The sequence below is a fragment of the Mytilus galloprovincialis genome, chromosome 1 (assembly GCF_965363235.1).
Source record: "Mytilus galloprovincialis chromosome 1, xbMytGall1.hap1.1, whole genome shotgun sequence".
In the NCBI taxonomy this organism is placed as follows: domain Eukaryota; kingdom Metazoa; phylum Mollusca; class Bivalvia; order Mytilida; family Mytilidae; genus Mytilus; species Mytilus galloprovincialis.
Window position 1 is genome coordinate 132,589,907 of NC_134838.1, and position 26,873 is coordinate 132,616,779.

General features: G+C 32.5%; 1 protein-coding gene across 3 annotated transcripts in view; it reads right to left on the reverse strand.

Annotated features, from left to right (window-relative positions):
* LOC143060516 (E3 ubiquitin-protein ligase MARCHF8-like) overlaps window positions 1–19,016 on the reverse strand; it is a 33,597-nt gene extending 14,581 nt beyond the window's left edge. The window contains exons 1-2 of one of the 3 annotated variants that reach the window (XM_076233610.1): window positions 18,899–19,016; window positions 4,717–4,984 (exon numbers count right to left, since the gene is read on the reverse strand). In XM_076233610.1, coding sequence (XP_076089725.1) covers window positions 4,717–4,974 — 258 coding nt within the window. In that variant the 5' untranslated portion in view covers window positions 4,975–4,984; window positions 18,899–19,016. Of the gene's footprint in view, window positions 1–4,716; window positions 4,985–11,493; window positions 11,941–18,219; window positions 18,576–18,898 lie in introns of those variants that run through there. The other 2 variants (XM_076233611.1, XM_076233612.1) reach the window with 2 other exon arrangements.
* Window positions 19,017–26,873: the final 7,857 nt, after the last annotated feature.

Sequence of the window (26,873 nt, forward strand, 5' to 3'; positions counted from 1 at the left end):
AAGAAATGACTGTAATATTTTTTCTGTCTATTCGAAATAACATAAAAAATGTGGTGCATACTGTTAAATAACCCGCTACGCACGTTATTCAGTGTGCACCAATTTTTTTATGTTATTTCTTCATAGACAGAAAAAATATTACAGTCATTCCTTAATTATTTGAAGAAAAAAAACTAAATGAAATAACAACTAATATGTTGTTTATATTGTCTATATTGTCTACGAGACAATATGATATCTATAAAATTCCAACCAAATCAAATGACTATTTTGATACAAATACATGGTTGGAAAATTAATAATATAACAATTATAGCCTATTTATGAAGTCAATACAGGATATATCGACACAAAGAATTATATTGACCTCTGAATTCCTCTTCAGTCAATATACTTCTTTCATGTCAATATATCCTTTTATCATATATTTAGTACAAAATACAGCTATTTTGTATATCTAATAAAGGTTCTTTTTTCCAGTCTGTATCACCTACCCTGTATCGCATAACCCGTATCCCATACCCCGTATCGCATGGCAAAACCTGCATCGCAAAACCTGCATCGCATACCTGGCGTTACGTCATAATTCGATTGACGTCAATGTTTGACTATGACGTCCAGTTGCTGTATTTGCAATCCTTGCATAGGAAAAAAATGAGTTCCCACTAACACAAATGTCATATCATTTCAACTAAAATTGATATTTTTCCAAAAATTATTTCCCAATACTTTTCGAAGCGACTTTTATAAAAAAGACACAATAAGATGCAGAAATATCTGAAGTTTTAATTTTTGTGAAGTTTGTTTTCATTACCTGAAGGATTAAAAACAAATGCAAATTTTATTTTAATTTTGTTAGAAATAAATAGCAAACTTTTCAAGGAATATTTTTCTTGCCGTTCGTTTACCTCGTCAGAAAATTAAAATTAAAATTAAAATGATCATGAATAATATAATCGTCAAATAAACAATAAAACTTTAAACATTTCTACATCTCTGATAAATATTAATTTAAGTTGAAATAATAGGACAGTATTGTTAGTGGGTGCATTTTAATACATATACATGGTTTTAAATGTATATTGAGAATGCAATAAGGTTATAGGGGACATTAGGATGTGGATATTAAGCAAAAAGGAAATCTATAAAAAAAAAATGATGAGTCAGCTGGAGATTTACAAGAAAATCATAATATTCTATTCTACCTTATAATTTCAGACGATTTAAAAAAAGGGATATCCCATGAATCTAATTCTATTAAAATATTATGATAAACAGAACAATACATGGCAAAATCCGTATCGCATGCTGTATCACCACTCGACCAATATCAACCCTCAGGACCTTCGGCCCTCAGGACTGATATTGGTTTCTCGTGGTGATACAGCATGCGATACAGATTTTGCCATGTATTATTCTATATGTATCGACCTTATACAAAGGCTATAATTGTATAATATCTAATTAGTACAATTAGATGCCTCATTTACCATTGTGAACCTCATGCCAATGGTCAATCTTATGGATAAAACATCTACTTAAAGTTTGTGTCTGTTGTCACCTAAAACCATTGATCAATCTTATGGATAAAACATCTACTTAAAGTTTGTGTCTGTTGTCACCTAAAACCAATGGTCAATCTTATGGATAAAACATATACTTAAAGTTTGTGTCTGTTGTCACCTAAAACCATTGGTCAATCTTATGGATAAAACATCTACTTAAAGTTTGTGTCTGTTGTCACCTAAAACCATTGGTCAATCTTATGGATAAAACATCTACTTAAAGTTTGTGTCTGTTGTCACCTAAAACCATTGGTCAATCTTATGGATAAAACATCTACTTAGTTTGTGTCTGTTGTCACCTAAAACCATTGGTCAATCTTATGGATAAAACATCTACTTAAAGTTTGTGTCTGTTATCACATAAAACCATTGGTCAATCTTATGGATAAAACATCTACTTAAAGTTTGTGTCTGTTGTCACCTAAAACCATTGGTCAATCTTATGGATAAAACATCTACTTAAAGTTTGTGTCTGTTATCACCTAAACCCATTGGTCAATCTTATGGATAAAACATCTACTTAAAGTTTGTGTCTGTTGTCACCTAAAACCATTGGTCAATCTTATGGATAAAACATCTACTTAAAGTTTGTGTCTGTTGTCACCTAAAACCATTGGCCAATCTTATGGATAAAACATCTACTTAAAGTTTGTGTCTGTTGTCACCTAAAACCATTGGTCAATCTTATGGATAAAACATCTACTTAAAGTTTGTGTCTGTTGTCACCTAAAACCATTGGTCAATCTTATGGATAAAACATCTACTTAAAGTTTGTGTCTGTTGTCACCTAAAACCATTGGTCAATGTTATGGATAAAACATCTAGTTTGTGTCTGTTGTCACCTAAAACCATTTGTCAATCTTATGGATAAAACATCTACTTAAAGTTTGTGTCTGTTGTCACCTAAAACCATTTGTCAATCTTATGGATAAAACATCTACTTAAAGTTTGTGTCTGTTATCACCTAAAACCATTGGTCAATCTTATGGATTAAACATCTACTTAAAGTTTGTGTCTGTTGTCACCTAAAACCATTGGCCAATCTTATGGATAAAACATCTACTTAAAGTTTGTGTCTGTTATCACCTAAAACCATTGGTCAATCTTATGGATAAAACATCTACTTAAAGTTTGTGTCTGTTGTCACCTAAAACCATTGGTCAATCTTATGGATAAAACATCTACTTAAAGTTTGTGTCTGTTATCACCTAAAACCATTGGTCAATCTTATGGATAAAACATCTACTTAAAGTTTGTGTCTGTTGTCACCTAAAACCATTGGCCAATCTTATGGATAAAACATCTACTTAAAGTTTGTGTCTGTTGTCACCTAAAACCATTGGTCAATCTTATGGATAAAACATCTACTTAAAGTTTGTGTCTGTTGTCACCTTAAACCATTGGTCAATCTTATGGATAAAACATCTACTTAGTTTGTGTCTGTTGTCACCTAAAACCATTGGTCAATCTTATGGATAAACATGATAAAACATCTAGTTTGTGTCTGTTGTCACCTAAAACCATTGGTCAATCTTATGGATAAAACATCTGCTTAAAGTTTGTGTCTGTTGTCACCTAAAACCATTGGCCAATCTTATGGATAAAACATCTACTTAAAGTTTGTGTCTGTTATCACCTAAAACCATTGGTCAATCTTATGGATAAAACATCTACTTAAAGTTTGTGTCTGTTGTCACCTAAAACCATTGGCCAATCTTATGGATAAAACATCTACTTAAAGTTTGTGTCTGTTATCACCTAAAACCATTGGTCAATCTTATGGATAAAACATCTACTTAAAGTTTGTGTCTGTTATCACCTAAAACCATTGGTCAATCTTATGGATAAAACATCTACTTAAAGTTTGTGTCTGTTGTCACCTAAAACCATTGGCCAATCTTATGGATAAAACATCTACTTAGTTTGTGTCTGTTGTCACCTAAAACCATTGGTCAATCTTATGGATAAAACATCTACTTAGTTTGTGTCTGTTGTCACCTAAAACCATTGGTCAATCTTATGGATAAAACATCTACTTAAAGTTTGTGTCTGTTGTCACCTAAAAGCAATGGTTGGAGGGTTTAAACACGCTAAAGGAGATCCTTTCACATTCATTTACATTGGACAGTTGGACACCTACATATTTGTACATGTACTTTTTATATTTAATGTCAGACTATGTAGTGTTAAATTAATAATTACTGCACTTGTTTTCCTATTAAAATGTGCATGGTATCTGTTGATGCATTTAATCATACTACAGAAGTACATAACCTCAAAAACCTAATTCTTATATCGTAAAATAGAATGATCAGGTATTTAAATACTTGTATACATGCATGTACATGTACACTGCCAGAAACAAAATCAAAATTATAATAAATAGTTTTTTTATGGAGTCTGTTATTTGTGTTAGTAATTTTTATAATAGATAAATCCTGCCCTATATAGTTGTTCTACAAGCTATATCTTCTGTCCATTTTATTTATATTAAGATCATGGTACAAACATGTACAATATTAAGTCTTGTTTTTCTTGAGATTATAATCAAAATAATTTCATTATCAATAGATGGAAGTGAAATTTGTTAAATTTGTTATTCTAAAAACTAATGTACAACAAATAAGGAATTCAAATATATATTTTACATGTAGATATATAAATAATCTTCCCATTGTAACCCATATATGATAAAACTACTAAACCAAGTATTTCCCATATATACATGTATCTTAACACATAGTTTGCCCTAATTAACCCCTTAATAAACTAAGTGGTCCCAGTATTCCTCTAAAAATAAACCAAATACATGTATTCCCTCTTCACAAACTCATCATAGATACCAGAATAAAATTCTGTATTAACGCCAGACACGCGTTTCATCTAAAAAAAAGACTCATCAGTGTTGCTCATATCCAATAAAGTTGAAAAGGTCAAAAAAAGTAGGAAGTTGACAAGCATTGAAGACCCAAATTCTTAAAGGTTTTGCTCAATACAACTTCTTGTGAATGTCATAACAACATATTGGAGAAGAACACAAATAAATAAACACCTATTTTAGAAACCAGAACATGCAGAAGCACTCCCTGAATTCAAATTTTATCAAATTCTCAAAATTTTTGTCAAACTGCAGCTGCTAATTACAACTTACTTTTAAACATGAAAAATGTATAAATCCTAGAGTCCCTGAACAACGACACGGTGAAAATAAAGGGTCCTGAGCATCACCAGGCATCTGACAAATACGACATATTGGCAGTAAATCTGTCCCTGTCATCGAACTCTCTCTAGACGTAAACTTCTTCTGTAGCTGTGGAGTCAGGTTGGCACTACCAATGGTATGTATACTGGCAACAGTCAGGGTGGAACTGACAGCCTGGGCTAAGTTTGGGTCTACACCTTCAGCCATTCTGCATCAGCTGCAAGTAGAAATCAATGTTCACTGATACACGTCACGTATTAACTGAAACCCATCTACATGAATGATCTGCTACCTATTTAAATGTATAAACTGACACTCATGTTGACGTAAAAACTGCTACATTTAGACCTGTTTGGGTTGATACACTCTACATGTATGAACTGATACCCCTCCACATGTATGAACTGATACCCCTCCACATGTAAGAACTGTTACCCCTCCACATGTATGAACTGATACTCCTCCACATGAAGGAACTGACACCCCTCCAAATGTATGAACTGATACCCTTCCATATGAAGGAACTGATATCCCTCCACATATATGAACTGATACCCCTCTACATGAAGGAACTGATACCCCTCCACATGTATGAACTGATACCCCTCCACATGAAGGAACTGATACCCCTCCACATGTATGAACTGATACCCCTCCACATGAAGGAACTGATGCCCCTCCACATGTATGAACTGATACCCCTCCACATGAAGGAACTGATGCCCCTCCACATGTATATTTTTTTTGCCTCTGAGCAATTCACTATGCGGTTGAATATTAATCCTCTCAAAAAAAAATGTTTTAAGAAATTTTCTTTTGGACCCCTTATTCCTAAACTGTTAGGATCTCAACTCCCAAAATCAATCCCAACCTTCCTTTTGTGTTGATAAACATTGTGTTTAAATTTCAATGATTTCTATTTACTTATACTAAAGTTCTTGTGCAAAAACCAAGAATAATGCTTATTTGGGCCCTTTTTTGGCCCCTAATTCCTAAACATTTGGAACCAAAACACCAAAAAATCAATCCCAACCTTCCTTTTGTGGTCATAAACTTTGTGTCAAAATATCATTGATTTCTATTTACAAATGATTTACTTAAACTAAAGGTATAGTGCAAAAAACCTAGAAAATGCTTATTTGGGCCCTTTTAGGCCCCTATTTCCTAAACTGTTGGGACCAAAACTTCCAAAATCAATCCCAACCTTCCTTTTATGGTCATAAACCTTGTGTTTAAATTTCATACATTTCTATTTACTTAAACTAAAGTTATAGTGCGAAAATCAGAAGTATTTGGACGACGATGACGACTACGACGCCAACGTTATACCAATATACAACCAGAAAATTTTTAATTTTTGCCGTCGTATATAAATTAAGAATCTAAATACATGTTAGATTTGGTATCAAAGAACCCCAATAAATCATTTTTTGATGAAATCAAACAAAGTTTAATTTTGGACCCTTTTGGCCCCTAATTCCTAAACTGGTGGGACCAAAACTTCAAAATCAATCCCAACCCTCCGTTTTGTGGTCATAAACCTTGTGTTAAAATTTCATAGATTTATGATTTACTTATACTAAAGTTATTGTGCAAAAACCAAGAAAAATGCTTATTTGGGACCTTTTTTTAGGCCCCTAATTCCTGAACTGTTGGGACCAAAACTCCCAAAATCAATCCCAACCTTCCTTTTGTGGTCATAAACCTAGTGTTAAATTTCATAGATTTCTATTTACTTATACTAAAGTTATTGTGCGAAAACCAAGAAAAATGCTTATTTGGGACCTTTTTGGCCCCTAATTCCTAAACTAGTGGGACCAAAATAGCCAAAATCAATCCCAACCTTCCTTACTTTTACTAAAGTTAGAGTGCGAACACCAAATGTCTTTGGACGACGACGGATGACGATGCCAACTTGATACCAATATACGACAAAAAAATTTTGCGGTTGTATAAAAATAATAAGAAGAGAAAAAAGCAAACATACAACATATAAACACAAAATAATCGTATAGACATAATAGTTCAATGTACATGTACCATGATTAAAAGATATGAAACAGTTACAGATTGCATGCAGTCATGGTAGTAAATAGGTATAATATACAAATCATTAAAATCATACATTCTAAAAAAAGAGTAATACATATATAGTTGCAATCATTTCAGATTGAATATTGGGACTGTCTCAAGTATTGTTTTATAATTTGTTCATGTATACATGTATATGATCAGATATTAGTTTACTGAAATATCTGTAACATTTGTTCATGATTTCCTTATTTTTTTGATGATGTTGTACCATTTTATATAAACAAGAAGATGTGGTATGATTGCCAATGAGACAACTGTCCACAAGTTAAGAGACCAAAATGACACAGACATTAACAACTATAAATGCTATAGAGTATAGACTGTTTATATATATTGTAGTGTACTGTCTGACTGTATCATAATTATATGATCCATCGCCCTGTAAGATTTACTGTTGGCTTAATTATTCATTCATTTAATATCATGAATACGATTATCTATGATATTATATATATATATATATTATATTCATCATATGTATCAGAGATGGGTCCGATTACTTTCAATGTAATTGATTAAATTACAATTACTTTGTCATTTGTACGATTAAATTAAATTAATGATTACATCATTTCTGAAAGTGTCTGATTAAATTAATGATTACATAAGCAAAGTAATCATGATTACATCTGATTACAATGAATTAAAAAAAAACATTTTGAATGATATGAATGAACAAGAAGTAATTGTAACAGGATGCTGTTACGAAGTCTCCCAAACAAAGCTCCTATAACTCGCCATTCATATGGTCCCATGTTCATTTGATTAGATTTTTTGTCCCATACAAGAATATATATGGCTTACGAGTGGAGATCTCCACCATTTACAAGTATTCAAACAGGAAGGGGTGGTGATGACCCCCGGGGACTTTACCTACATTTCATTTGATTTGTTTTATTGTCCCATACAAGAATATATATGGTTTAGGGGTGGGGATGTTGACTGTTTACAAGTTTTCAAACAAGAGGGGGTGGGGGTGACCCCCTCGGGACTTCCCTTTTATATCATTTCATTTGTTTTATTGTCCCCTACAAGAATATATATGGTTTAGGGGTGGGGATCTGGACCGTTTACAAGATAATAGCACATTCTCAAATTGAACAGGGTGGGGGCGACCCCCAGGAACTTCTCTTTAATTTCATTTGATTAGCCTTGTTGTCCCTGTAAGAATATATATGGTTTAGGGGTGGGGATGTTGACCGTTTACAAAGTTTTCAAACAAGAGGGGGTGGGGTGACCCCCTCAGGACTTTCCTTTTATTTCATTTTCATTTGTTTTATTGTTCCCTACAAGAATATATATGGTTTAGGGGAGGGGATCTGGACCGTTTACAAGATAATAGTACATTCTCAAATTAAACGGGGTGGGGGTGACCCCAAGGAACTTCCATTTAATTTCATTTGATTAGTTTTATTGTCCCATACAAGAATATATATGGTTTAGGGGTGGGAATGTTGACCGTTTACAAGTTTTTAAACAAGAGGGGGTGGGGTGACCCCCTAGGGACTTCCCTTTTATTTCATTTCATTTGTTTTATTGTCCCCTACAAGAATATATATGGTTTAGGGGTGGGGATCTGGACAGTTTACAAGATAATAGCACATTTTCAAATTGAACGGGGTGGGGAGGACCCACGGGGACTTCCCTTTAATTTCATTTGATTTGTTTTATGGTCCCATTCAAGAATATATGAGGTTTAGGGGTGGGGATCTGGACCGTTTACAAGATAAAAACATATTTTCAAATTGAAGGGGGTGGGGATGACCCCCGAGGGACTCCCCCTATATTTCATGGGATTTGTTTTATTGACCTTTAATCATTTCTGAAGACTACATGTATCTATCACTTACAGTTTTCAAGTTATATTCATTTGAAAATTTTAGAAAATAAAATCCCATAGGGTTCTATAGTTAACCCCTCCCTTCTTTCTGCCCCCCAAAATACCCCTTAATAGACCCCAATGCACAAACGAAAGACCGATGGCTCACCTAGACATATTAGTCTAACATTCTATGAAACCCTAAGTTAATCTGACCAGGGGTTTTGGAGAAACGCTGCAGACAAGTTCATTTTTAATGTGGCGGAAGAAAAAGAAAAAGAAAAAGAAAAAGAAAAAGAAAAAGAAAAAGAAGAAGAACTAGTATCTCAATTGTTTGTAAAACAATTGAAAGGTCTTTCCTGTAAAAGTGATGTTTTCCTAATGTACCTTGTACGACCTTTCGTTTGATATACGACAAGCATACCTTCTGAAACTTTCCGCTTTTAACACTTAATGACCTCATCCGCCTACATTTTTGAGATCGGAATTATGATATAAATAACATAAAGTAGATGAGCTTTCATTTCATATGCGACAACGCCATGTTCTAGAAAGTTTGATTTTTGCACTTAATTACCCTATCCAACTAATTTTTGGAGGTTGGGAATTTGATATTTCAAATGTACACATCATGACCTTTCATTTGATATACAACAACCCTATCTTAAAAGAAAATTTATTTTTGCACTCAATAACCCCATCCAACCCATTTTTGGAAAACGTCAATTTGAAATTTAAAATGTACGCTTTATGTTCTTTCATTTGATATGCGACAACCTTACCATCTGAGAAATTTGAATGTTTGCACGTAATGACCCCACCAGTCCCCCTGGGATAAAAAAGGGGTTTAAAATTTTCATTTTTAAGTAGAGTTTATTAAGACCTTCAATTTGATATATCAGATGACCCCATTTGACAAAGTCTAAATAATGATGCAATATCAACTATATAAATAGAAGTTATGAAACTTACAAAGTCAATGCAAAACTTGAAAATTTCAAATTGATTTTTTGGTGTTGTTTTTCCATGAAATGTTTTTGGTATTTTGTCAAACATATAACTATGTTAACCTCTTCAATTTCTAAAACATTTTAAGTAGTAAGCTCTTGTTGATTCAGAAATACATGCCTCCGCTCGCAAAACTTCAAACTGCATTATCTCTAAAATGACACTAGATATCTCAAATCTGTTAAATTATAAATGATCTACAGTTGAAGGACAACATTATAGAAAAAGAATTGGGACAATTTCAAAGTTCACCAAGGTCACAATTAATCATCAAATATATGATGCAATACCAAACTTAAGAACCGGAAGTCGTAGAGACATGGGACTAGCACCATTCAACTCAGGACCACTTAACCTTTCAAATATCACAAGGTCAAGGTCATAGTATACTGTGAAGGTCAAGGTGAAATTTCGTCATGACCTGACATTGACCTCAAATTGAAGGTCTTGAATTACTGATCATCTTTGCAGTTTATAGTAGGTTGATATCTGTTACCTTTAAAAAGATATACACACAATACTATACTTTTAAGACTTATCCCGTTGCAACTTTTGAACAGACGGTCGGACATTTTTGGACTTATAGTATAAAATGTAGAGCTCGTCGAGAACAACATTTTATACACTGTATGTATGCAGCAAAGTCTTATCGTTTTCCTAATATGTAAGCTTGAAATTGCAGCTTATTTTTTTTTTGCACTCGATGACCTTTGACCTTAGGTGCATATTAAAGGTCATATGAATTTAAGATTATTGGTGAAGGTTCCAAGTCTCTATGACTTCCGGTTCTCGAAATAGAATTTTTGAAAAATTATTTTAAATTTTTAAAGGGAAATAACTCCATATAAGGGTTAGTAACAAATTAATTGTTTATGTTTATAAACATTGTCATCTGTTGTAATACATGCTGTCATTTTCAATTCAATTCTATCTGTAATACTTTTTGAGAAAAATGCAAATAAAAGAAATTGCTTCAAGGGGATACAACTCTCAAAGGGGATGATGTATCATGTTTATATTGTGTACATGTATTTGAAAACATGTCAAAATAACTCAAACCTATATTCATTAGATACATGGTCAATACTACATGTACTACATGTACTATTACTAATTTTATTGATAATGACTTGTATATAAATATACAATGTAGTGATAATATTTAAATGTAGGTGTACAATGGTGTATAGGCCTGTGCACAGTTTAATTTGTGACCCAAATTTTGGCCAAATTATATGTACATCATGTACATAGCTAAAATGTATAGAGTTCCTTTATAAAAGATACACTAAGTAAGAATTAAAATAAACTGAATTAAAAAATGATCTTACTCATATGAATATAAATTTTAAATCAAACATGTCATAGATCTATTAAAATCCTGTTTTAAATATATTTGTGTGAATAGGAATTTATATTTATAGATAAAAGCAGGTTTAATCCAGTGCAGTGTAGCAATATAAGGTCACTGACTTTCTAATTCTTTATGATCAATATAGGTCGACCTCCTGTCAGTCACTGGCAGTCACAGTGTACTGACTGGACACAAGAATTAAAAGGTTATTAACATATATAATTGAACTGATACATGATCATCAGCACAGTTGCATCATTGAAATCAGTCCACATCTTCTTATTTTTAGAGCCTAGAGACCTGTACATATGTAAACATATACAATATGCATGATATATGTAACAAAATGTTTATCATACATGTATATTTAAGTAACACTTCTTCACTTACAAATGATAAATATATTTAATTATAAATATATACAAGTCTAAATTGAAAACAATGTTCAAACCTATGATTGCGCTGGAATAAAATTTATTTATATATATTCTTTCTCTGGGTCACATTTCTTCAGATTTAGCTTTCCCTCATTGTCTTTGGGCAACACTTCTATCAGCAGATGAAAGAAATACAACAAACTGCTTGAAATAGATGTATGAACAGGTGTACATGTGTATGTAATGCAATAGAATATTATCAGCAGAAGAAAGAAGTACAACAGATATTAATACATGTACATATAAAAAGAAGATGTGGTATGATTGCCAACGAGACAACTCTACATATATTCTGGCCCTTAATTCCTAAACTGTACGACTGTTGGCATTATAACCCCCAAAATGTATCCAAACCTTCTACTCACAAGTGGTACATGTATTTAACATTGTGGTACAATTTCAGAGTAATTAAAATACTTATACATGTTATACACAAGTTATTATCCTGAAAGAAGAAAAATGCTTGTTTTGGACCACTTTTTGGCCCCTTATTCCAAAACGGTGGGAACCATCATCCCCAAAATTAATCTCTACCTTTATTTTATGATATTGAACCTTCTTATAAAATTTCAAAAAGATCCATTCACTCTAACTAAAGTCATTGTCTGGAAACAAAATGTGTCTTTGGACAACATCATACATGTACCATTATCATGATTATACGATCCCAAAAAATTCTTGCGGTCGTATAAAAAATGGGGAATGTGTCCATGGGACACAGATGTTTACAAATCATATAAAGTTTCAAAGGGACATACATTGACATACATGTAACTGAAGAACGGTAAAAGTGAAGATATTCAAATTTGTACTTGATCTGAGTTTTGTGTTAATAACAAGTCTCATAACAATGATAACATTTGGATAAGCAAATTAAGTCAAACCAGAAAATCAGGTGTCAGGTATTCATTTTTTGGGGAATTTTGATGCATTTCACATAAAAATGTGCCATTTCTGTTGTTTAATTGTAGTACATGTATCATTTCAAGGATAGCATGTGCCATTTCAAATGTAAATATGCATTCATACAAATGTAAAACCCTTTTTTTTTCACACTACATACGTGACATAAGTATCCCTAATTTGAGGAATACTTATTCATTGTAGGTACTCCTAACTAAATGTTTTATATTTTGGTATTAGACAGGTGTCCCCAATCAGTTACCTAGGGCAATATTCAACCAAGACAAACATGACAAATGGCTACAAATTAACAGTTTTTCCCCAAGAACAGTGACTGTTTGGAATTCTTTACCAGCAACAATAGCTGAGGCTACCTCCTAGGTATCCTACAAGAGCATTGAAGAGGGAGGTTTCAACATTTGGGTTCTAGTCTGTTCAGTCCCTCATTTGCTAATTAAGTCAAATGATGGACTGGAGCTGTGCCAGCAGGGATTATTTCCCTGGTACTGTCATTGAAGTCAGATTGGTTTAGGCCAGATGAACAAAAAAACAAAAGGGTAGCACCCTTCTGTTATTTAAGCTTATTTTTATTTGTTTTTATCATTCTTTATGCTTGCTTATATTTTTAAGAAATAATTCACGAAAGCCATAGATTTGTTGGCAGTCTTCACGCTGAACTGCTAAATCTACAGGCCCGCAGCTCAATTTTTGAAAATTTTTAGTTAGATTCTGTTGGCCTGTAGGTCTGATTTTTACAGGCCCGAGAGCAGTTTTACTAGCCTGGGCTGCCACTCAGCGTGAAGACTGTGTTGGTAATTAACACATGGCCTGGGATGTGATATTCAAATTTTATCCTGAGCATTAGCCCAGGCCTAGGCCATGTGTAAAATTACAATGAATCTATTGCTCCTATGAATTATTTTGATTCTAATCATTCTAATAGGACTAATAAGGTAATTATAACCATGATAACTGAGCCGCCATGATGACTAATTCTAATAGGACTAATAAGGTAATTATAACTGAATAGAGCCGCCATGATGACTAATTCTAATAGGACTAATAAGGTAATTATAACTGAATAGAGCCGCCTTGATGACTGATTCTAATAGGACTAATAAGGTAATTATAACCATGATAACTGAGCCGCCATGATGACTAATTCTAATAGGACTAATAAGGTAATTATAACTGAATAGAGCCGCCATGATGACTAATTCTAATAGGACTAATAAGGTAATTATAACTGAATAGAGCCGCCTTGATGACTGAATCTAATTAATAGGACTAATAAGGTAATTATAACTGAATAGAGCCGCCATGATGACTAATTCTAATAGGACTAATAAGGTAATTATAACCATGATAACTGAGCCGCCATGATGACTAATTCTAATAGGACTAATAAGGTAATTATAACTGAATAGAGCCGCCTTGATGACTGAATCTAATTAATAGGACTAATAAGGTAATTATAACTGAATAGTATGGAACGCCACGACTGCCTTATGTTAATAATCAGCATTATACGCAGTGTTCACAGCATTATATGAAGTGATCACAGCATTATATGTAGTGCTCACAACATTATATGAAGTGATCACAGCATTATATGCAGTGCTCACAGCATTATATGCAGTGTTCACAGCATTATATGCAGTGTTCACAACATTATATGAAGTGCTCACAACATTATATTAAGTGCTCACAACATTATATTAAGTGCTCACAACATTATATTAAGTGCTCACAACATTATATTAAGTGTTCACAACATTATACGTTTTTTGTTGTATGATGAGATTGATGTATGATGAGATTTATTAATGATGAGATCATTCGGTAAACTTCGCTTTTTAGCGGAAATTACCGAATCCATAATTGGTAAATTACGGTAATGCCCAGCAAACAAATTTAAAAAGTTATTAAAATCATGTTATCATAAGGTAGCATACAATATTTAAAACTGATTGAAATAAGTAAGGAAAGATGAAACTGAGAGGTGAATGATTGAAGTAGTTCTGTTCGTCGTAAGAAATACGAATTGCAAAATGTAAGTTAAATAATAAAAAGTTTATTTAATGAAATATCGTAGGAAAATTTGTATGATATATTCTCTAGTTCATTTCCTACTGAAGAAATTTAGCAAGGTGCCACTTTATAGTCCGTACTCAGTTTTAAAAAGCTTAATTACCTTTTAAATAAAACAGTCAGCTTTCTATAACACATAGGTGCCATATTACGCTAGCTTATATATGTCATGATAGAGTCATTTTTGGCATCGATTTCCAGAATTTGGCATTTTTACATGAATAAGTATCTAACAGATATGGAAAATGCAGTTTAAAGCATTTCACTGTAGGTGTTAAACATAACTTTACATCAATTATTCCATTTTTATACAAGCTTTTTAGCACGGCAAGTACTAAGATTGTCTTCTAAATATGATCAGCAGTCTTATATAGAAATTTAAACTTTCATAGAAAAATTTACCCTTTCAAGACCCTGTTTAACATTTTCATTTAAAGTTATCATCTCTTATGAAAATTGAGTTTGTGGGGATGAATAAAACGTTTACTACGTTTGTTCGTCAGTTTGCACGGTACATATATATATAAAAGTGGTATGCTTGCCAATGAAACAACTTTCCACAAGAGACAAAATGACATCACAGAAATTTTAAACAGCTAAACGGCCACAGTATGACCTTCAACAATGAGGAAAGCCCATACCGGATAGTCAGCTATAGAAGGCCCCGAAATGATAAACGAAAAATATTCCTAATTTATGTACAAACAAACGATCGAAACACTAACATGTATATAACACATTAATTAACAAACGACAACCACTGAAATAAAGGCTCCTCCTGACTTGGGACGGCCACATATATGCAAAATGTGGCGGGTTTTTAATATGTTAGCGGGATGTTGGTATCCTCCCTCTAACCTGGGACAGTGGCGTAACAGAACAACATAAGAACGAACTATGAAAATCAGTTGTAAAAGGCTTGTTAGTTTTCTCGTTTGAATTGTTTTACATGGTCGTATCGGGGCCTTTTATAGCTGACTATGCGGTATGGGCTTTGCTCATTGTTGAAGGCCGTACGGTGACCTATAGTTGTTAATGTTTGTGTCATTTTGGTATTTTGTGGATAGTTGTCTCATTGGCAATCATACCACATCTTCTTTTTTATATTAACTCATTAGATGGGTACAAATATAAATACATATGATCTAACAAGAAAATAGAGTGAACGTGCATGTGGGCGGGTACTTGTATATCCCAACAATAAAAAGACACTATAAGTACTGATCTGAGAGTATATATAACTAATATAGTACCATGCTGTTGATTAAAAATAACATCACTCCAGACCCTTTTGTTTTCCACATAATTAATATTGCCAATAATTAAGAAGTTCCGGGTCGAATCGATACCAATAATATATTCACCTGTTAACTATTACATTATCTGTACGTTCCGCATCTGACAGGAGTACCACGAAACGCTGTATTTAAGATTTTGCTATATACACGGGTCGTAATCACAGGGTTGAAACTACTTAATTCAATCATTGTCACATTGTTCCCGATTGTAGTACTTTAATCAGTATGACTTTCTAAGATGGCAATACGAATAATAAAAATCTGGACTTAAAATAAGGCGTATAGGTACAGCATGTACAGTTTTCAATTTGTTAGACGTAAAACAGCGAATCAAAGATTCAATTTTATTCATAACTCATAAAGGACAAAACTGTTGATTAAAAAATACTCCTTTCCAGAGACTTTTGTTTTCCAAACAAAATCAATAATACCAATATTAAATTGACAAGTTCCAGGTCGACGGGTTCAAACAGAAAGATGTTAAAAGCAGAGAAAACTTCATCTTATAATCGGCATGACTTTATCAGATGACAATACCAATACTAAAATAAGGCTTACGCATAGTTATATTCTTTAATTCAGTCACAGACCCGCGATATCACGGATGTGTTCTAGTAAATATATATACATATTAAGTTGTGAATATGGTGAAACTAATCCTCAAAATAAGTTTAAAATGCCCTGCATGGTGTGGAATAAACTTGGGTTAAATTGATCATACTTCTTAATTTACTTATTTCAATCCGTTTTAAATATTGTATACTGCCTTAATGATCACATATATAATAATAACTGTTTAAATTTGTTTGCTGGGCATTAATTTACCGTAATTTACCAATCATGTTTTCGGTAATTTCCGCTAAAAAACGAAGTTTACCGAATGATCTCATCATTCATAAATCTCATCATACATCAATCTCATCATACAACAAAAAACGTATAATGTTGTGAACACTTAATATAATGTTGTGAGCACTTAATATAATGTTGTGAGCACTCAATATAATGTTGTGAGCACTTAATATAATGTTGTGAGCACTTCATATAATGTTGTGAACACTGCATATAATGCTGTGAACACTGCATATAATGCTGTGAGCACTGCATATAATGCTGTGATCACTTCATATAATGCTGTGAACACTGCGTATAATGCTGATTATTAACATAAGGCAGTCGTGGCGTTCCATAGAATAGAGCCGCCTTGATGACTAATTCTAATAGGACTAATAAGGTAATTATAACCATGATAACTGAGCCGCCATGATGACTAATTCTAATAGGACTAATAAGGTAATTATAACTGAATAGAGCTGCCATGATGACTGATTCTAATAGGACTAATAAGGTAATTATAACTGAATAGAGCCACCTTGATGACTGATTCTAATAGGACTAATAAGGTAATTATAACTGAATAGAGCCGCCTTGATGACTGATTCTAATAGGACTAATAAGGTAATTATAACTGAATAGAGCCACCTTGATGACTGATTCTAATAGGACTAATAAGGTAATTATAACTGAATAGAGCCACCTTGATGACTGATTCTAATAGGACTAATAAGGTAATTATAACTGAATAGAGCCGCCATGATGACTAATTCTAATAGGACTAATAAGGTAATTATAACTGAATAGAGCCGCCTTGATGACTGAATCTAATTAATAGGACTAATAAGGTAATTATAACTGAATAGAGCCGCCTTGATGACTGATTCTAATAGGACTAACAAGGTAAATATAACTGAATAGAGCCGCCTTGATGACTTACTGAAATCAGTAAATATGCAAATGCAATATAGAATAGAAAATAAGCAAACTCTACATCATGTACATGTACCTCAAAAATCCATTTAATGCAATATTCTAAGATTTTTGACTGTTCAGGTAACGGAAAAACCTTCAGCTTTAGTGTTCTCTTTTGTAAAACGTCATATTTTGAAATGACTTAAATGCACCAAAAGCAGTATTAATGGACTTTAGCCAAATTTTTTTAAATTTTAATTTTGAAGATTTCTTCAACATTTGTTCAAGCTCTTTCTCATGCTTGAAGGCCGTACGGTGACCTATAGTTGTTAATGTCTGTGTCATTTTGGTCTTTTGTGGATAGTTGTCTCATTGGCAATAATACCACATCTTCTTTTTTATATAGTTCATTATTTCTTTTTGTTATGCGTCTGAATAAGAATGAAAGTTATGGAGTGTCTTCTTTAATTTGCAATTTTTAAAACAATAAAATTGGCATAGCGTTTGCAAACAGGTTCCAATACATGTGGATTTTTGTGGGAGGTATTTTGTAACATCCATTAATATGTATATCTAAGAGTCTGCGCTAAGTAAAGATATATCAAGAATTTTATCAGTGTTGTTTACAAAGAGAAAGAAGCATGTCATATTAGAAATTTGGTTTTATCATATGAAATTACTCTTATTTCTTGCACCCACCAGAACCTTTGAGTAAATACACCTTATCGCTAATCCTGGCTGGCCCGGCCGCTTGAACTTTTGACAAATTCAACAATCACTTTTCTATTGTGGCGTCAGATGTTTTGTTTTGTGATGTCAAAATTTTACGGATACCTGTGTGATATCCAGTAATGGCGGACAAATAGCGATTAGATGTATGGTAAAGTTTGACAGTTCAAAAAACATACAATGTAAATGGTACATGTACATGCATGGTAATCTTATCAGCTTATTGCAAACTGAGTGGCACAAGTGACATCCTTAGGTTTATGGCATGAGGTATACTTATTTCCAAAGGGGTATGCTAATGTCTATGGAAAACTAATGAAACTTCTCTTGTGGAAAAAGCACTGAGCACTATATACATGATATATGTGACACTATCAATATGAATATTTTGGGTCTATTGATTGAACATGATCCTTATATTTCTTCGTCTTCAGAATATTCTATGAGAAAATCTATATCTGCAAATCTACAATCATGACAATGTATCAGTAATTTACTAACGTAAAATACTTGTTTACAATCAGCTGATCGATGACCAACCCTTTGTCACTGTACAATGCTTTTTTCCGTGTCTTACACGTACAGTGTTTTGTGAAATCTTGAAATATTTTAGTTAAATGCATTTAGTAATAAAATAGCTTTCCTTTACCTGCTAACTTCCAATATAACAAGACATTTAGCTGTCAACTTTTGAATTCGACACTCGGAATTCCAGAATAAGTTCTATTTTATTTTGATCACGTGATCGACAACTATCCTGAGCATGTCAAAAACCGGCGATCAAATCTGACTGGTTTAAAACAGAAAATTCTACCATGAGCTAGTGAAAACAGGAGCAGTAGTAAGATTGGTACACGCCCGTTACGGGACGTATTATTGTAAACAGTTGACCTTCTGTCCATCCGTCCGTCTGTCCGTCGTCAACATGTCGGACATATAATAACTAAAAAAAAAAGAGCCTTAAACCGTGTATACTATGCATGAGACTTTGTGAATTGTTTTAATCTATTGACGTGAAACAAAAAAAAAAAAAAAACAACCAAAGAAAAAAACCTAAAATTTAAATTAGAAGTAGAAATAGAATGTGAAGATAATGTTAAACTTCTAGGTGTAACCGTGAATAGATTTTAAACTAAATTTCAATGAACATGTCTCTATATTATGTAAAAAAAGCATCCACACAATTAAATGTTTTAAAAAGAATAGGTAAACACCTGACTAAACTCGGAAAATTAACAATTTATTATTCTTTCATAATGTCCAACTTTAATTACTGCCCATTAGTTTGGCACTTTTGTGGGGAGGTAAATACAAAACTTTGAAGATTGAGAAAATTCAAGAGAGAGCACGAAGGTCTGTATCTGTCTCTCAGTCTGTATCTGTATAATGCTGGAAATGAACTCAAAATACTGAGTAAAACTTATCAAGAAAATGTGTGTTCGCCACTGAATGTATCTAGTCGTGCAATATAACTGCCTTAAAACTTTCCTCTGTTTTACCGTTCACGGCAGTAGTGGTAGTTAGTTCCAATCAATGATAGTTTGTGAAAAAGTATTGGTCTATGTTGTTGTTGTTGTTGTAAAAGTATTAAATTCTATATGATGTTCAGTGGGAATGGATACCAGGTCGTTCACTATTTTATACATTGAGTACTAGTCGGTCTCGTCTTCGTTCCACAAGAGGCAGTTTCCATCCAAGGTCCTTCGTCATGGAGTTGACACTACTAGTACGTCTATAGTCTTTGAAAACAAATCTAGCTGCTCTTCTTTGTATGTTAAAATTCTCTCTGCGGTTAATGTCTCTTTGTACATATGGGTCCCATACAGTGCCTGGTTGTAATCCAAGACTGATCGAACTAGCGAGATGTAGGCGGTTTTCTTCAAGTGTTTGTTGCAGTGTTTAAGGTTCCGTCTGATGAATCCCAGTGTAGAATTGGCTTTGTTGCAGAATTTGTTAATATGTGATGACCATTTCAAATTATCGCCAATAATTACACCTAAGTATGTATGTTCATTGACTTGCTCTAATATGTGATTACTTAGTGTATAACTCGCGGTATGTGAGCGAGGACCTGCTACGGTGAATTGGCATGACATAGCATTTACTGGCATTAAAACGCATACCCCAGTCTTTTGCCCAGTTGTCTATAGTGAGTCTAGATCTTTCTGTACTTGGAGTTTGTACTGTGGTGTCTCGATGGTATTATACGGGAGGTAGTCATCGGCAAACAGACGTACTGTCTATGAAGACAATTCAGCAATTTATGAAGATCTCTGCAAATCAAAATTACCATCTTTAAAAGTAAGAAGAATGCGATCTTTGGCGATTGAAGTTTTCAAAATTATTAATAAAGATTGTTCTGTTTTATATCTCCATGATTTGATTCACTTAAAGGAAAATACTTACTTATTCAGATACCAGATTACATCAGATCTACCACATGTAAGAACAACTACATATAACCTACAATCTTTTAGGTATGCGGGTGCTAGGCTTTGGAATGATATCACAGATGAGCAATCATCTTTAAATCAATTCAAGAACTTGATATATTCTTGGTCTGGCAGCTCATTCTAATACTTTGTCTGCAAAACCAGTTAATTTTTGCTCATTATTTTTTGGTTTGCTGCTTTATTTTCAGCATGGCAAATTTATTTTGTTATCTTTACTATAGTGCTTCTGCTACTTTGTGCTAATTTTAGGAACTTAATGTGCTTTTAATGTGCTTTTTATGTGCAAACCATTTTATTTGTGCTTTTGTATTTTTATCTCATAACTGCATGTATCAATATGTGTTTAACTTGTAAGATGCTTAAAGAACTTTTGTGCTGCATGTTTATATACCAGGGGCGTAGCTACCCGGAGGCACGACAGCACGTGCATCCACGTCGTTTTCACAAACAAACAAAAAAACAAACAAAAAATTAAAAAAAAAGCAGAAGAGAGAGAGATGAGTTGGTCAATCGGAATCGGAGACTGTTTGGTGTCTTTTCCGTCTGTCCCGGATATTAGTTTGACAACCTAGTTACAAGTGTTGATGAAGCGCAGGTGGCAGTTAGGTCCGCTGCTGTATGCCCTGAGGTAATCGGTGCCCTGAGGTAATCGTGGTAATGCGCCATTGATTAAACACGCACGAAAATATAGTTCTTTTTTAGATAGATCTTAATACCAAATTTTAATGTGACCAAATACCAAAGATGTCAACAAACTTCCCAAATGATTTTATTATTGTATTCACCGATCATTTATTTCGTATGTACGTGTAGGGTGGGGATGGCTGGTAAAATTATAAACTTTTTTTTTTTTATAAAAGTTCAATTAATGATCTGAAGTATTCATTCATGACAGGGTTACCTGAGGTAACCCCAATTATAACAACAAATACAACCATTAAACTCAAGTCAACTGAGGTAACTTTATATATACATCACATAAACAATACAAATCTATGAAGTCCTACATTCTAAATTAAGAAATTGTGTTATTAAAATATAAATGTATACACTAGCAAAGCATGTACTAAAAATTCTTTCATAACAGGGTAACCTGCGGTAACCCAAACAATAACTTACAGCAAATACAACCTATTTAACTCAAGTTAATTAAGATCACCTTTACATATACATCACATAAACAATATAATTTCAATGAATTCCTACATAAAAAAAGAAGAAAATGGTTTGTTACAGCATAAATGCATATACTAGCAAAGTATCTACTAAGTATTTTGTTATGACAGGGTTACCTCAGGTAACCCTTAAAATTGCAACAAGTATTATCCATTGATATCAAGTTGACTAAAGTCGCTTTTCCGATATATCACATAAACAATACACATTTATGAGGCCTACATGTAAAATAAAGAAATTGTTTGATTACAACATAAATGAATTCACTAGCAAACCATCTCATAAGCATTCTTTATAACATGGGTACCTGAGGTAACCCAAGACATAATTACAAATATAACCCACTTAACTTAACTGAAGTAAACTGAGATCACCTTTACATGTACATCAAATAATCAATACGACTTTCATGAAGTCCTACATTTAAAATAAAGAAGTTTGTTTATTACAATAAATGTAAACACTACCAAAGTATCTACGAAGTATTAATTCATGACAGGGTTACATGAGGTAACCCCAATAATTACAATAAATACAACCCATTCAACTCAAGTTAACTCAGGTTACATTTATATATACCTCGCATACACAATACAAATCTATGAAGCCCTACATTTTAGATTAAGAAATTGTGTCATTACAGAATAAATGCATATACCAACAAATAATCTACGAAGTATTCTTTCATAACAGAGATACCTCATGTTATTTCAAAAATAACAACAAATATAATCCATTCAAATTAAGATAACCAAAGTCGCCTTTCCTGAATATCATATAAACAATACTTATCTATGAAGTCCAAAATGAAATAGTAAATGGTTTATTAGAAGTTAAATGTATACTCTGGAAAACTATCTACGACGTATTCTTACGTGACAGGGTTACCTCAGATAACCAAAACAATCACAACAAAGATAACCCATCTAACTCAAGTTCACTCAGGTTACCTTTAAATATATATACATCACATAAACAATACAAATCTATGAAGTCCTACATTTCAAATTCAAAAATTGTGGAATTACAATATGAATGTATACACTAGCAAAGTATCAACTAAGAATTCTTTCATAGCAGGGTTACCTGAGGTAACTTAAACAATAACAGCAAATACAACCTATATAACTCAAGTTAATTCAGATCACCTTTACATATACATCACATAAAAAATATAACTTCAAAGAATTCCTACATTAAAAATCAAGAGGTTGGTTTATTACACCATTAATGCATATACTAGCAAAGTATCTACTAAATATTCTGTCATGCACGGTTACCTCAGGTAACTCATAAAATAGAAACAAGTATTATCCATTCATATCAAGTTAACTAAAGTCGCCTTTCCAATATATCACATAAACAATACCCATCTATGAAGTCCTACATTTCAAATAAAGAAATTTTTTGATTACAACATAAATGTTTACACTAGCAAACTTTCTAAAAAGCATTCTTCATAAGATGGGTACCTGAGGTAAGCCCAGACATAGTTACAAATATAACCCACATAACTGAAGTTAACTGAGGTCACCTTTACATGTGCATCACATAAAAAATACAACTTTCACGAAGTCCTACATTTAAAATAAAGAAGTTTGTTTATTACAATTAATGTAAACACTAGCAAAGTGTCTACGAAGGGTATCATTCATTACAGGGTTACCTCAGGTAACCATAACAATAATAACAAAGATAACCCATCTAACTCAAGTTAACTGAGGTCACCTTTATATATATATACATCACATAAACAATACAACTTTCATGAAGTCCGACATTTGAAATAAAGAAGTTTGTTTATTACAATTAATGTAAACAATAGCAAAGTATCTACAAATAATGCATTCATTACAGGGTTACATCAGGTAACCCAATAATAACAACAAATACAACCAATATAACTCAAGTAAACTCAGGTATCACCTTTAAATATATATGCATCACATAAACCATACAAATCTATGAAGTCCTACATTTTTAAATTTAGAAATTGTTTATTTAAAATATAAATGTATACACTTACAAAGTATATACTAAGAATTCAGTCATAGCAGGGCTACCTGAGGTAACTAATACAAAACAACAAAAACAACCAATTTAACTCAAGTTAATTCAGATCACCTTTACATATACATCACATTAACAATATAACTTTAATGAATTCCTACAAGAAAAATGAAGAAGTTGATATATTACACCATAAATGGATATACTAGCAAAGTATCTACTAAATATTCTGTCATGACAGGTTACCTCAGGTAACCCATGAAATAGAAACAAGTATTATCCATTCATATCAAGTTAACTTAAGTCGCCTTTCAGAAATATCACATAAACAATACCCATCTATGAAGTCCTACATTTAAAATAAAGAAATTGTCCGATTACAACATAAATGTTTACACTAGCAAACTATCTCAAAAGCATTCTTCATAACATGGGTACCTGAGGTAACCCCAGACATAATTACAAATATAACCCACTTAACTGAAGTAAACTGAGGTCACCTTTACATGCGCATCACATAAACAATACAACTTTCATGACGTTCTACATTTAAAATAAAGAAGTTTGTTTATTACAATTAATGTAAACACTAGCAAAGTGTCTACGAAGGATTAATTCATTACAGGGTTACCTCAGGTAACCATAACAATAACAACAAAGTTAACTGATCTAACTCAAGTTCACTGAGGTCACCTTTTAAAATATATATACATCACATAAACAATACAAATCTATGAAGTCCTACGTTTCAAATTAAAATCTTGTGGAGTTACAATACAAAGGTATACACTAGAAAAGTATCTACTTAGAATTCTTTCATAGCAGGGTTACCTGAGGTAACCAATACAATAACAACAATACAACCTATTTAACTCAAGTTAATTCAAATCATCTTTACATATACATCATATAAACAATATAACTTTAATGAATTCCTACATTTAAAAAGAAGAAGTTGGTTTATTACACCATAAATGGATATACTAGCAAAGTATCTACTAAAAATTCTGTCATGACAGGGTTAACTCAGGTAACCCTTGAAATAGAAACAAGTATTATCCATTCATATCAAGTTAACTTAAGTCGCCTTTCAGAAAAATCACATAAACAATACACATCTATAAAGTCCAACATTTAAAATAAAGAAATTGTCCGATAACAACATAAATGTTTACACTAGCAAACTATCTCAAAAGCATTCTTCATATCATGGGTACCTGAGGTAACCCCAGACATAATTACAAATATAACCCACTTAACTGAAGTTAACTGAGGTCACCTTTACATGTGCATCACATAAACAATACAACTTTCATGAAGTCCTACATTTAAAATAAAGAAGTTTGTTTATTACAATTAATGTAAACACTAGCAAAGTGTCTACGAAGGATTCATTCATTACAGGTTTACCTTAGGTAACCATAACAATAACAACAAAGATAACCCATCTAACTCAAGTTCACTGAGGTCACCTTTAAATATATATGCATCACATAAACAATACAAATCTATGAAGTCCTACATTTCAAATAAAAAATTGTGGAATTACAATACAAATGTATACACTAGCAAAGTATCTACTAAGAATTCTTTCATAGCAGGGTTACCTGAGGTAACCAATACAATAACAACAAATACAACTTATTTAACTCAAGTGAATTCAGATCACCTTTACATATACATCACATAAACATTATAACTTCAATGAATTTCTACATTAAAAACGAAGAAGTTGGTTTATTACACCATAAATGCATATACTAGCAAATTATCTACTAAGTATTCTGTCATGACAGGGTTACCTCAGGTAACCCATAAAATAGCAACAAGTATTATCCATTCATATCAAGTTAACTTAAGTCGCCTTTCCGGTATATCACATAAACAATACACATCTATGAAGTCCTTCATTTAAAACAAAGAAATATAAATGTTTACAATAGCAAACTTTCTAAAAAGCATTCTTCATGTCATGGGTACCTGAGGTAACCCCAGACATAATTACAAATATAACCCACTTAACTGAAGTTAACTGAGTTCACCTTTACATGTACATCACATAAGCAATACAACTTTCATGAAGTACTACATTTGAAATAAAGAAGTTTGTTTATTACAATTAATGTAAACACTAACAAAGTATCTACGAAGAATTCATTCATTACAGGGTTACCTGAGACAGGGTTACCTCAGGTAACCTAATAATAACAACAAATACAACCCTTTTAACTCAAGTTTACTCAGGTAACATATATCTATACATCGCATAAACAATACAAATCTATGAAGTCCTACATTTTAAATTAAGAAATTGTGTAATTACAACATCAATGCATATACCAGAAAAGTATGTACGAAGTGTTCTTTCATAACAGGGTTACCTCAGGTAACCCCAAAAATAACAGTAAATATAATCAATTCAAATAAAGTTAACTTAAGTTGCCTTTCCTAAATATCATATAAACAATACACATCTATGAAGTTCAAATTTATAAAAAAGTAAATCGTTTATTACAACTTAAATGTATATTCTGGAAAACTATCTACAAAGTATTCTTACATGACAGGATAACCTCGGGTAACCATACCAATAACATCAAATAAAAAATACAAATCTATGAAGTCCTACATTTTTAAATTAAGAAATTGTGTGATTAAAATACAAATGTATACACTAGCATAGTATCTACTAATATTTTTTTCATAACAGGGTTACCTGAGGTAACCCAAGCAATAACAGCAATTACAACAAATTTAACTCAAGTTAATTCAGATCACCTTTACATTTACATCACATAAACAATATAACTTCAATGAATTCCTACATTGAAAATGAAGAAGTTGGTTTATTACACCATAAATACATAATCTAACAAAGTATCTACGAAGTATTCTGTCATGACAGGGTTACCTCAGGTAACCCATAAAATAGCTACAAGTATCATCCATTTAAATCGAGTTAAGACAGATCGCATTTTCTAAATA